This window comes from Uloborus diversus, chromosome 5 (assembly GCF_026930045.1).
Source record: "Uloborus diversus isolate 005 chromosome 5, Udiv.v.3.1, whole genome shotgun sequence".
Taxonomy (NCBI): Eukaryota; Metazoa; Arthropoda; class Arachnida; order Araneae; family Uloboridae; genus Uloborus; species Uloborus diversus.
In genome coordinates, this window is record NC_072735.1 from 71,295,454 (window position 1) to 71,310,449 (window position 14,996).

General features: G+C 31.7%; 1 protein-coding gene across 1 annotated transcript in view; it reads right to left on the reverse strand.

Annotated features, from left to right (window-relative positions):
* Nucleotides 1-14,996, reverse strand: part of LOC129223055 (sodium-independent sulfate anion transporter-like) — a gene marked incomplete in the record, with an annotated part of 130,798 nt that overhangs the window by 33,851 nt on the left and 81,951 nt on the right. The window contains 4 exon segments of the mRNA XM_054857620.1: nt 1,341-1,399; nt 7,319-7,459; nt 13,724-13,779; nt 13,881-13,941. Coding sequence (XP_054713595.1) covers nt 1,341-1,399; nt 7,319-7,459; nt 13,724-13,779; nt 13,881-13,941 — 317 coding nt within the window.

The window sequence follows — 14,996 nt, forward strand, 5'->3', positions numbered from 1 at the left end:
CTTTTACTGAATCGATGACACTCAATAACGAGAAAAAGATAAATTTTGCTAGCGAATGATCTTGCAATAATGCATAAGATAAACTTAAAGTCATGAATTTATCTTCAATAACTTTATAAAAAATATTTTTGCGATGCAATATTTAAAAAAAAAACATCTAAATGATTTTACAGACTAGTGCTCATTCAAGTAAGGATTTTTTAAGTACTAATGTTGAGATTCTACAGGGAATTTTTGAGGAATTTTCCTCATTCTAACGAGGGTTAATAGGGTCTGTTGACACTATTGTGGGACTGTTGTATTTATTTTAATTATCCTTTTAGCAAAGTTTCTCCTTATTCTTTCGGGTATTGGGATACTTTGGGGAGTGGAAACAGTATTTACGCAGTTTTCTTATTCAAATGGACTAGTAAGAGACTAATGTCCAAGTTTAAGTAGGGATTCTTAGAGGCTGTTGTCATCACTCAGACAGGACATTTTACACTTTTTGTTTTATTTAATCCTGGTTATAGAACATCTCTCACATGACATAACTTTTCTTTTTGAGGCAGATTAGGCAAGGTCGGACAACGCTGCTAGCAGGGCCGGATTTTGGGGAGGGCAGGCGGGGCTACTGCCCCGGGGCCTCCACAACAAAGGGGCCCCCACAATAAAATTTTTACAAAATATCCTAACTTTCACGGGTTAGCAAATTTTACGTTTTTCTCCCCTATAAATTATAATAATAATAATATAAAAAAATAAATAGAAGTAACTTCAGGATGTATTTACTATTAAACTGCTGATCGAAAATATCAGATATATACATATGTATCAAAATATTCGGATATATATCAAAGTATCGGATATTTTCGAAAATATGATGATCTTTTTGAATTCTGATTAGGGGCCGCCACTCCTTCGTTGCCCCTGGGCCTCCACACTTCCAAATCCAGCCCTGGCTGCAAGTATGAAGTAAAACAAGAATTGAAAATTGTAGAAAAAAGCAAAATTATGAATTTTCGAGAGTAAAATATAACAATAAAGAAAAAGGGTGAATGATAGAAACAGATGTAATTGGATTTTTAAATGTGAAAAATAAGCTAGGCTGACTTTTAAAAATGTAAAAACCAGCTGAAATGCATACATTTCAGGCCTTACCCATATAGGTTTGCAGGTAAAAGTATTTGACATTGTAACATAATATTAAGAGTCAGTTAAAAGTTTTACAGTTCAAAATGAATATATTATAAGAATTCAAAGATTCATACATACATAAAAAACATATATACACACACACACATACATACACCAAAAAGGTTTCATAAGAGCCCATTGTATATTTGAATAATGAGTCTTACCTCCAATCCCAACACAAATGAAAGAATAAAAGTAACACCAAATGGTAAAAGATCCCATTCTAAAAAAAATAAAAAGTAAATAAATGAGAACATAAATGGAAATGCAACAAAATACTGAAACAAGTAAAAACAGCCAAACTCAAAAACAAAACAAGTGAAAAGTGTGAAATTTAAAAAGTAACAATTTTCATAAATGGCACGCAACATAGGGTCAAACCTCTAAAATTTGATTCAGGGTTCCCATTGAGTTTGAGAAATGAAATTACCTGAATTTTCCAGGTTTACCATAAAAAATTGTTGAAATTCTGTACTTTATTTTTAAACTTGCAAATTTCAAAATGAATCTAAAAATTATAATATCCTTTGTAACAAAATCAAAAACAAACTATTAAGCAATTCAATAACAGAAATTTAATATTAATTTTTTAAGTTTTTTTTTCTTTTTTTCTGCTGATACAATTAGTCTTTGGATAAGTACTAGCTTCATTCAAATTCAAATATACATACTGGCTTTGATAACCTTTGATCCCTGTTTATGCTTCAGGAGATCATTACTGCACCATTTGTTTTAAGGATTCAGTCATTTAGACTCATTTGTTCATGAATGATACATCCCTAGGCTGGATATGAATCAGAACTTTATGATTTTCATATATTGCATTTAAGAAACATTTATAGGCCACCGAAGTTACACCAGGGGCAAGATGAAGAGATGTTTTGTTTTATTTAGTATTATTTAGTGACATGTCCATTGTCCAGTAAGAGATTGTTAAGTATTGTATCATGATTTTATTACCAACAATTCTGCTCAGTTACAATTTTAAAATTAATCTTTTCCAATATCAAGTTACGTGGTTTGTTTTCTCGATGTTGCCAATCTGCTAAAACTTAAAACATAAATACATGACATGCCCTTTTTAAGGGAAATTAAAAGGATTAAAATATTTTCTACAGTAATAAATAAATAATTAAATTCAGTTCAAATGTATCCTTGGTATCAGTGGAAGATTTTTATCCTTCAACTTTGGCTAAGGGATCAAATCAAGAAATAGATAAAGAACATTCAAGCATGCCAGAACAAATGGTTCACAAAACAAATGTCTAGCAAACATCCGCAGAAAACCCAGTAAGAAGATCGTCAAGAACTATTGTCAAGTCTCAGCGATATGGATACATTTGAACTGAATTTAATTATTTATTTATTACTGTAGAAAATATTTTAATTCAGTTCAAATGTATCCATATCGCTGAGGCTTGACAATAGTTCTTGATGATCTTCTTACTGAGTTTTCTTATTTTTGTAAGTTTCCCGAATCAATCGCTCTTGTAATGATTTATCATCAAGTCCTTGAATTATTTTATCACGAAGCATTCAATCTGAAAGTTCACCATAGTTGCATTCCACTACTGCGCAGCGTAAACGTGAATAGTGATCCACGAATGTTTCTTCACTTTTTTGGCTTATTTCCAGGAATTAGAAAGAGGCGTAAACTTCATTCACATAATCTTCAAAGTATTTGTCAAATTCCGTCAAAATTTGTTGCAATGTTACCTTGTTTGATCCACTGTTAGGCGTAATGATGAAAGTTCGTAACTGCTTCTTCAATTCATCGCCACAAACATGTCGAAAAAGGGCCGTTTTCGTGTTTTCCGATTCTTTACCATATTTTAATGCTTTTACATAATTTTTAAAATCTTCTCGCCAATGGCGCCAAGCCTCGGATGGATTTGAGCCGGGATGAAAAGCTGCTATTGTTGGAAGATTCGCAGCCTTTTTTTTTTAACTCCCGCAATCAGATTTTACAAATAAAAGGACTAATGAAAAGCACTTTTTGCTTCTAGTACTGGCTACGTGAGTACTTTATACTCTGACACCATGTTAAGTATTGTATCATGATTTTATTATCAACAATTCTGCTCAGTACAATTTCAAAATTAATCTTTTCCAATATCAAGTTACGTGGTTTGTTTTCTCAATGTTACCAATCTGCTAAAACTTAAAACATAAATACATGACAGAGATCAATCATCATAATAGGATATTTCAATTTTCCAGGCATTGATCGGAACATTTTTTACCCCAGTTATTGCAGAGAGAAAAAGGATTTTTGAAAGTAATTGGTGACTGCTTCTTAGATTAAGTTGTAAGTTAGAGAACTCGGCAGGATGTGATTTTGGATCTAGTATTCAGTGATATGGGAAGTTCTGTTCAGGGGTTGTACATAAGGTAGAGCCTTACGAAAGTTTTAGGTAGAGCTTGAAAGAGGTTTTTTTTTTTTGTCAGGATTGGCCAATAGTGATGTAGATCTGAAATGGATGGAGTTTAAGGAAAAACTAGCAAAAATGGTTGGGGATTATGTTTCTTTCGTGAGATGATTCTTTTACTAAAATCTGGCCCATATAGTTCTCAATGGAGATTACAGAAGCTCTAAATTATAAGCAAGTGGCTTTTCATTGACTTAAAGAAACTGGTCAGTGAGCTGATAGGCTCCAGTATTGTAAAGTAAGGAGTAATTTTAAGTATTTGGTACAGATTGAGAAAGGAGAATTGGAGCAAACGTTAGCAGATAACATTGACAGGAACACTAAGAGGTTTTTTTCCTTACAAATTCAGAGAGGAAAAACTAAATAACTATTCTAAAGAACAGAATTATAGTTTTGCAACTCAAAAATCTCAGTCGCACAGACCTGTTAAACATGTCTTTAAATAAATACTCTAATTTCGGATCTGTAACTGAATTTTTTTTTTCCAATGAACTTCCCGAAGGGCAGTATTCATTTCAAAGAAATGGCTTCTATGGGTTGCCCAATTTTTCTTTCTTATTACAGCAAAATGTTTGGTAAAATATTTTCTTCAGTTTAAACATCTAAAAGTATCAGGACATGGCAGTAATATGCATTTAAAAAAAACAAAGCAATTTCTTTTTTCCTTTTTAAGATACATTTTGCTTAATCTAGGACTAAGCAGGAATTTTATTTCTCATGGTATCCCATTTTTTAAACTGATATTAACTGGTATAATTTTTTAACTTGATTAAATTACATTAATCATTAAGAATTCTAAATAAATCTGGTATACATGGTGTGGCAAAAAAACTCTGACAAATTTGAATCATCAAATGGAAGTAAACAAATTTCTTTTTAATAAGTGTCTTTATTTATTTTTGTTACATACTTAATTTCCAAAATGAAAGCCAATTTTTGGCCTTTCTTCTCACCCTCTTCAGTAAACATCGGTGGAAGAAACAAATACGCGTATTAGGTTTCACTAAGCCGTTTCTCCCTCTTTTTTGAAAAATTTTGTTATTAGGCATGTTTACAGTGGGCCGTTACCAGGCATTTCAACTTGGATGTATACAACCTTTTAACCAAGAGTCTTTTTACTATAAGTATTTTTATATATTTACTTTTCTGTTAATATTTTTATTTTATACGAGGATATATATGTAACAGTATTCTCTCTCATTAATTCCTAGTTACTTGGCCCCAATATAGCACTTTGAACCTATTAACTTTTTCAAGCCTTTTCCCCCTTATATATATGTTTTTTTATGTATATGTGTATATATATGTATGTATGTGTGTGTGTATGTGTGTATGTATGTATGTATGTATATGTATGTATACATATATATATATATATATATATATATATATATATATATATATATATGCATGTATGTGTATAGGTATGTGCGTATATGCGATATGTATATGTATTTCAAGTTTTCCCTTCAGTTTCTTTTCCTCCCCCTCAACCATCATGGTACCCTTCACCGGTTAAGCTAGAAATGGCAGGTACGAAGGTATCATTGGTTTAAAATAAAAATAAAAATAAAATAAATATTTATTTTTGTTTCTCACTTTATTAGAAAATAATTTACAATATATCTCCTAGTTTATATATTGTTTTTCGGTTTACTAACAATTTTAAGCACTAGACCTACTATTTTAAAGTTGTTTAACCAAGGAGAATGACAGTTCATTTGCTTGTGGTGCCTTGGCAAATAGTATTTGTAGCAGTATGCCGTTTAGGTGGCTTGGAAATGCTAGTTGAGGTCCAGGAAATGTACAAAAAAGAACTGAATATTTCCGTTAATTGTTGCCGCTAAAAGTAAGTTCAATGAAATCCTTGGGTTTCCATGAGAGAAGTTGTTCGTGAGATGGGAATTTGTGACCTGTAAGTGCAACTAAGGATAAGAACATAGCTCAGACAGAAGCTTTTCCAAGTTCCAAAAAGTTCAGCCTATTGCTGAAGAAAACAATGTCGTGTGACTCCAAAGATGCTAGAAACGTTAGAGACAAGCCACAATCCCAGGCTGGAAGAGATACCTTTTACTGGTTTACCGTTCAACTAACTCATAACTCCCAGAACGATAGGATTTGGTTTGTACACATTTCAAGCACCTTAAAAAATGTTAAATATCGCCAAAATCCAAAGTCAGGTTTGGTCTATGATGGAATCAGAACAAGCAACAAAAAATTTCTGTTTTTTTCTAGGGATGAGGGCAGTAAAATGAATCAAAACGAGCTGATGTGTGCATCACATGACTTCCTTTTACTTCAATTCAATGTAATTTCCCCATTATTGTCAATTTTAATGTGATTCAATTGTTTACTCTCTAAATATCACCAACAGTGGCCAAATTGAAACCAAATTTTTTTAAAAAAAAATGCTTATAGGCAATTTAAAAAAAAAAAATGCCAAATTTGTCACCAAGTTGGCGACAAAACTTGGTGATCAAAAGACTTGCGGTATATTGCCAAGTGTCCGACAAATTATAACAAAACTCGAGTTTACATCAAAATTAACAATGATTTCAACCCAAAGAGGGGCAAAAGATCCCCTTAGGAACATCCGAATGCAACCAAAAGGGAAGGTGCACAACTAGACCCCACTAGGAGTCTACGTACCAAATTTCAACTTTCTACGACATACTGTTTTTGAGTTATGCAAGATACATACACACATACGGACGTTACAAGAAAATTCGTTGTAATTAACTTGGGGGTCGTCAAAATGGATATTTCGGGTGTCTGTACGTTTCTAGGCATATATCCACATGTGATCGGGTCGAAAAAAAACTCAACATTCATTCGGGGGTGATAATAATGGAAATTAAGGCTGATTTTTGAGTGAAAATTTTTTCCCGAATACAATACTTCCTTTTTTGTAAAAGGAAGTAAGAAGGACCAGAAGGACATTTTAGAAGCTGTTTTACTTCTGTGGGTCTAAAAACCTCTCGGAAAGGTAAACTGTACAGTTCAATTAGACTCCACACCAGTTCATATGGCCAAAAATACAAGAGTGGTGCAAGGTGCATTGTTTCTGACATGATATCATCTGTAGAGTGGATGTTCTACTCTCTAGACCTCTATCACATTTATTTCACTGTATGGCCTATTTTAGAGTCAAAGGTCTACCTTAAACTACAAAAAAGTTTGGATTCTCTAAACCAGTTGCTTTAGAGGGAATAGGATTGATTAAGGTAAAAAGACTTGTAGCCAATTGGCTGAAAATTTCAATACATAATTGCACCTCTGTATCACTACAAAAAGAAGTCAGTTTGAAACCAATTAACTTTATTTGTTGCTAAAGGTCTACTCATATTATTATTTTTTTTTTGTGTTTTGTTGATTTATTTATTTTTAACAAAGTTACATGGAAAGGTGCTTGTCTGGGTTTTTTGCCGCACCATGTAATGCATGCTTCAGTTTTGGCAAGTAGTAACTCAAGACTGAAAATTGGTTTCTTTTGCTGCAATGATAATATGCACCCCCTTCCCTCATAACAAAATTTCTGAGTATGCCACTGAACCAAGATGTAAAGTAAAAATATTTCTGTGAAATTCTAGTTTCTTAGCTTTAATAGAAAGTTTAAAAGGAAATGCACAGTTCATTTCTTAAATGCAACAACTCATATATGAAATCTATTTAACTATTGTCCTTGCATACTTGCAACAAAAAATAATACTCACTGTTAGTTTTCCACATTACAATAACATCTTTATAGTGAATCATATTAATAACAGCCATAAATATTAGAGCAGCAAGTGAAGCTTTTGGAATGTAACAAAAGTAGGGTGACATCACACCTAAAGCTAAAAGCACTAGGGCCCCTAGGAAAAAGTAAGATGAGTATGTTTCCATGTATATTAAACATAAATTAAGATAGAAAGTAATAAATCTCCTTAAAAATAGAGAAATAATCCACTCAAGCAATTGTTTTTTCACATAAAATAATTTTAAAGTCCAGAAAATATGTGTGTAAAAAAATTGACATGAAGTACATGAAGCCAGTGCAGTAATTGGGGGGGGGGGGAGGGACGTTTGTGTGCTCACAAAAAAAAAGTATGAATAAATTTATATTGGACTAGCAGTACCCGCACAGCGATGCCCGTGCAAAAAATTTAATGGAAGTCCGTTGAATAAAACAAAAATTGACGCCCCTTCCCCTCTGATGCAAAATGATCATTTTACTTTGAATAAAATGCGTACACACCTTTTCGAAGAAAAGAAAAAAAAAACCTATTGAAGTTTCTTTGGAATTTAAAACTTTTTGTCAAATCATTAAATTAGATTTACAGTTGCTTTAAAACTCTATTTAGCAAGTGAAGCGGTTTTTACTGTAATTTAAAATATTTCGCCAAATAAACAAAAAAAGACATCAAATAATATATTTCAAATGTACAAATAGTTTCGCAACTCTATTGTTTATTGCCAAACTCGTCCAGCAACCACATTCTCATAATCCATCCATCTAACGAAAAAAAAAAACATCCAGTAGAACATTTAAAAATCATCGTCAGAAAAAAAAAGAAGAAAATGTTATACACTTCACTCTCGGATAAAAACAAATCAAAAATTTCTTTTCTTCCAAAACAAATCCCCAAAACAGTGAATTACATTTACGGTTGCTTTAAAGAAATAATCCTAGTCTGAACTGCTCAGCGGCTAACGCGCCAAGCGACCACGCTATCGGAACCCATCCCTTTTACAAGTGAAGCGGATGTTTTTCCTTTGGCAAAGAAATATGTAAACTATATCACACATTATGACTTATTAATTATGTGCTGGAGGCCTTCGTGGCTTTGTGGTGGAAACTTCGCTTCAAATGCCGGTAAACGTGGGTTCGATAACCTCGGATGCTCTGAGTAGTGTATTTCCTTTCTTTACGCTGAAAATATTTCTCATAATGTCTTATGTGCGAATAAATAAAAAAAGTCTAAAATCTCGAGGCAATGGCCCTCAATCCTTCCATGATTATTAACTATGGACACGTAAACAACAACAGTTGTGTCGTATAAGTTAAAGGCAACAATTTTCAACTTAATTAAAAATGTGATCAGTTTTATAGTAATGAATGAACTTTAAAAGCCACTCCACCGCAGTCATTCCATCAAAATGCATAAACTTGAATTGTCAACATAGTGCATGAAAAATTATTTAAATTAACAGTTTCTTATTGTTACTTCTCTATCACGAAAGTATTCGTCAGTTAAAAAATTGAATTCTTACAATTTCACAAAAATATCGTTTTGTTCTAAGAAGTTTAAAAACTTGGTTCAGAAAAGTGTCACTTCATCACGGAGCAGAAAATAATACAAACATTGAGGAAAAAGGAATATATTTTTTTTTCTCTGTCTTGTTTCTCATATTTTAACAATGAAGTGCAAAAAAAAAAAAAGTCAGCTGAAATTTAAATAATTTTACTCTAATTGCTTAAACCTTTAAAAAAATGTCTATCTGTTACACATGGAATTGCTCTGAACTAAAAGGCGTTATTTTCTCTATTGTAATTAAAATAGCAGGGCTGTGGACATTACCAAACGCTGTGGATCGCTGTAAAATAAAATCCCAACAAAACATAAATGTGAAAAGGAGTCAAGTTCTATCAAAATGAGGCCCTAGGTAGACGATGTCACCGATAAAATAGTTCAGATCTGAACGGGTACCAAGTTTCATAGCTGTTCCTCATCGAAGTTGGACTGTCCCATGTTTTTCAATTCAATCAGAAAACATTTTTTTTATTTTTCTTTTATTTTCTTCGATTCCAGATTTTAAACTTGTGGCAAGTTTTTTCATCAATAAACAATTTCCAAAACATTTGACTGCTCCAATTATACAGATTAACTAATTTGCCAAAGTTTAAATCCGGGATCAGAGAAAGTAAAAAATTGTTTTCGAAATGAATCGAAGAAAAAGGGCAGTCCAATTTCCATGAGGAACTGCTATGGAACTTGTTATCCGTTGAGATCAGAATCTTGTGACACCATCTACCCAGAACCTTATTTCGATCGAACTTGGCTACTTTTCACATTGATATTTTGTTTAGATATCATTAAGTTTTGAAAGCTAAATCATAGTAAGGTTCTTCTTTAGATTTAAATGTAAAAGCGTGTACAAATACAACTTCCACCCCCCCCCCTGCTTTTACGATGCAGTGGTTTCTTTTCACTAGTAATTTCGAAGATATTTCGATAACTGGGGGTTTGGCGCTATCGTCAATTATGGGCTATAATTGTTTGCTTCTGTCACTATCAGCAAGGCCACGGTGGAAGTACATTAGCACTTGGTCTTTGGCGTCCACAAATTTGGCGACAATTGAGAAAATTGCTAAAACTCCTAATTTTCAAACTCTTCCCGCAATTTCTACATTGTCTGGAGGAATTATCATAACGTAGATTGTAAAATATGCCGAATTGGCGAAAACATTTCCCCATTGCTTATAATTAAGTGGCGCCAAGTTTGTGAACCTTTAAGAAATTAAAATGAAGCGAAACTAAAAGACATAAAGATGGCAATGCGAAACAAAACATCATTAATTTTATTGGAGATTAGATTTATTCAAACTTTATTTTTAACGGCTTGTAACTTTTTTTCCTTTGGAGATAGAAGGTTATTTTTTCGACCAAAGATGGAGATATTTCTGGAGTAAAAAATGTCGCTTTTTTCCAATGCTGTCAAAAAGAAAACTGCGGGACAATTCCTTCACTTTTTATTGATAGATTTAATAAAGAAAGTAGTGCCTAAGTTTCTGCTAAGCCTAAAAAAGTTCGAGCTAAAAATGCAAATTACTACCCGCCGTAATTAAGTTAGAGCATTGAAATAAATTGTTTAGAACGCAGAAAATTCTACCCTTTTTAACGATATATAATATTAATATGTGCAAGTAATTTCTCACCCCTTAATAGCCAATAATAGGCAACTTACGTGAAATTTGGGCCTAAATTTGAATAAAAAAAGAACTATTTATCGGATGTTTTCAAATTATAGCCTATGTTACTCAGTAAGAAAGCACCTTTCATATAGTGAAAGAATTTTTCAAATGGGTGCAGTGGTTCCAGAGATTACCTCGAACATATAAACACACAAAAATGTGCCCTCTTTCTTCATAATATAAGAAAAAAAAAAAAATTAAATTAAAATTCAAACACTTTGGAGAGCAGCATTCCCATATGTCCCCCCAGAGGCGTATTTGGATGTGAAGCCGCCCCGGGCTTTTGAAACTGGCGGCCCTGTATTTGTGTTAAATTACAGAGTTGGGGGGGGGGGGGGGATCACGATTTCTTTTTAATACATAAATCTGATTTTTTTAAATTTGAATCAGCTTTTTTTTCATTTAAATCATTTTTTTAATGAAATCTGGTCAAAATCAAATTTGAAATGCAATAATAATAATCAACATTAAACTCAAATTATAGTCGCTAATTCTAAGTAATAATAATTATCGTCTTGAAGCATTTCATTATAGTGCTTCATTTACTTTTTTTAATTGATGATATTTTTATTTAATTAATTTTTTTACTCCCAAAGATTATTTATAAGAATGTCAATAAAAATAACAGAAGTTTCTGAAGTTTCAGATATTACTAAGTGTAATGTAATAATAGTAATGTACTGTTATACAGTTAGCAAATTACAATTTAAAATTGATTTTAGGTGCAAAACAGGCAATTATATGTGCAGTTAGTATGTAAATATAAAATTGGTTGGTCATCCTATGAAAGAGCCCATGAAAGGCTACTCCTGTGGCCTTATGACTAAAAAAAAAGTCTTTTTGGTTAAAAAATGGAATATGGGAAAAAGTGCCGTCCCATTCATCATGCTGCCCTGGGCCCATACGTAAATACGGCACTGTGTACCCCCTCCAAATTCAGCACTGCATTTAGTAATAAAATATTCTTTCCATTTGACTGCCATTTATATTTCCTTCATTCCTCAAGATTTAAACACTGAAAAAACATAAGCTCAAAAACAAAACACAAAAATAATGTGTTTATTTAAATGACCCCCCCCCCCCTCCCCTCAAATTAGAACATTAAAAGAAAAATTATTTAAAAAAGCTGTAATTATGGAAAAACTTTGCTGCTGTAATTTTCAGTCATTTGAGAGACATTTTTAAAAATATTATTTCTATACTCAAAATATTTTAAGATCTCAGTTAGTAAAATTTTCTTAAAACATTCATTAACAAATCATGTAGCATTGTTAATTTATTTGCGTTACTCAACAAATATGAACATAATTTGCATATTTGCCTAAGTACTTTTTGCTAAGTTTGTTATAGAGAGGGGGAAAAAAACATGATATACTGTGGTTCATTTCAGGTTTATCATATTCTTATGTTAATTTGTACTTCACAAATCTCATTTGTGTGTTTTGTCTCATATCTTAACAAAAATAAAATTACCAAGAAGAAATGAGCAAATTCATCTAGAACAGCGGTTCCCAACCTCTTCCTTCTTGAAAACCACTTCCAAACTCTGAAAGAAGTTGGCGAACCCCTTGGGTACTAGGTAATAAGTAACAAGCAAAAAAAAAAAAAACGTGCGCACACAACTACACATAGACAATAAAATTTTTGAGATTTTTTTCAGTTTGATGCTGCTGCATAGTTTATAACAAAGACAAAAACATAATTGAAAAATATAGAATTGCAAATATTGTTACAAACTAAAATGATCGCTAAAAAAATTATGCAAAACAAATTCACCAAAAAATAAACACAGTGATTATTCTGTGTTGAACTTCAATCAACTTTGAAAAAATTATGAAAATGGGATAGTTGTGGAACAAAGAGGCTCAAAGTTTGGCTGAAACTTTTCTGACCCTAAGGTACATTTATCTCTATTATCTCTAAATAAGAAGTCAATTAAAGAATGGTCTTTAAAATACCTTTCAACTCTCAGATTAACTAAATGAACTTTTTCTTACAGTAAAATGAGAAAGACCTAGGTTTAAGTCTTCTTGAAAAGGACTGTGAGCCTTAATGTTTGATAAAGATTTACTACTTACATTAATCGTTTGATTGCGGAAGAATTTTCTTGTAATTATGATATAAGTGTGGAGTAAACGGAGTATATCGAAAAATAATAGAAGGGTCTATTTTCAATATACGCATTTACTCTAATTTTTACACAAAAGGTAATTTTTAACCAATCAAATATTGTTAAACTTATTCACTACAAGAGAAATTTTCTACAGAAATTTCATAAATTCCTTGTTTACATATAGCGCAAATTAAGTTGCACGTTTAAATTACATTGATTTTTTTTTTACTGCATAAACCTCACACTGCCAAACTTTTAACCACAAAAATTTTCTATTGTAATAAAGCTTTCATACTTCTTGTGGTGTTTTTGGGTTGCTAGCCATTCTTTCCCTTTTTTGACAATAAAGCTCAGATGTAGTCTATGCAGTGTGAAAATTACAGCAACAAACAACAGCGTGATCACACTTCTATGCATTTTTGACTCAACCCAAGAGAAGAGCAATAGCTCTTCGTCAGACTCAAATGGTAAAGGAATTAAACATCAAAATATTTTAGACGCTCGTATATGCTCCATGCAATGTTTTCATCAAGTTTAAGCAATCTTTCTGATCAAAAGCTTCTGAGGAAATGAACGTTTTCAAATTCTTTCATCTGAGGACATTGTATTCATATGTAGATCTTTTTCATAGATCAGATCTACATTGAAGCTTCAGAGCTATCACGTATCATTGTCAATGGAAGCGCTAAAACCGGCACTTTGCAATTGACAGACTAAATTATTTAAATGTAAAATATATCGGGAAGTATGCAAATATTTTCAAGCGAAGAGTATCAAATGTGCAAGAGGCAAATGAATGAAAAAGGAGCAAAATTTGCTTGAAATCGCTTGAGCATGAAACTTCATCAGAAACAGGCACATTAAAACTCTGCCATTACAATATTTTTATCGCGAACCCCCGGTTGGGAACAGCTGATCTAGGAGATGAAAAAAGAAATATGAATTTCAAAATAAACCACTCTTTAATATGACAAATAATTTAGGAGAAAAGGAGTTTTTTTTAATTACAATAAAATTAAAAAATCAAAAAAAATCAAAAAATATTTTTACCAGTAACTATGCCACCTGCTGTTGTCCTCACACCACTACTGTAGTTAATGGCAGTTCTAAAAATAAAGAAGATTAAATTAATAAAGATAAGTAAATGAAATACTTTAGCAAGTTCAAAGTAACAAAAAATTTATGAAGATAAAAAGAAAAAAACTACCTAGAAAAACTACCTGTTGAAGGGTATGATCCAACAAAAGATCCCATTATATTACACACACCTAAAAAATACAAAAACAATAAGTTGCTTTTTTTATAATGTTTTAAGGAACAATTTTCTGTAAATTATTATTCCTAGACACACTCAATATTAAAAAAACAATTTTTATAGTTACAAAATATGTCGAACTTAAATTATTTTACCTCAATTTTGAAAAGCATGGTTTTTAAAATTCTTGAAATATAAAAGGAATTCAAGATTTTTTTTTGAAGCTATCTTAAAAAAATAAATAATATTCACTTTTTAAAAACAAAAACTAAATAAATAAATAAATAATAAAAATATACATTAAGCATTTACAGTGAAGAAAGACTAAAAGAGCTAAACTTAAAAAAAAAACAAAGCACAAGAAGTTGTAAAAAGTAAGGAATCAGAAAAATAAATAACAATAATAATGCATGAAATGTTAACTTTTGCTTCATATGTATCACTACATAAAACAACATAAATAAAAAAATTATGTGCATGAAATTTAGAGTTACAAAAGTCTTTTCTGAAACCTTAAATATAACAATATGGAAAAACTACTCACAATAGCAAACTTTTTCGCGAAGGCCTGTCAATGACATTCATATTATTCATGTTGAACTATATATTTGTTGAGTTAGACACATGAGTAAGCACTTTCTCTTGTTGAAATACAGTTTGGTCCTCACAGCGAAACCTGTATTGGAATAAAATGTCCTCTAACATTTGCTAATAGTAGAGAAAACTCTTTTTTTTTTTGCAACAAATCACCAAAAATGTTAGTAGATTATATCGAAAACCACCCCAAAATTGTAAGTTTAAATTGGGTTTAAAAAAAATGATTTCCTATGGTGACAAATGGCTGTCAACAATATTTAGCAATGAGAAAAAGGAGAGCTTGATAGACATAATGAGTATAAATTTTAGTGTACAGAAAGATGGAGGATTAGTAATAACTTTGGATGCTTTCCAATTCAATGGACAAGCATCTTTGGTAATTTGTAGTAAAAAAGAGTCTCACGACTACTGGCAAATATTAGAGGGTCATTTTATTCTAATGCAGAATTTGCTGGGAGGACCAATCGGTGT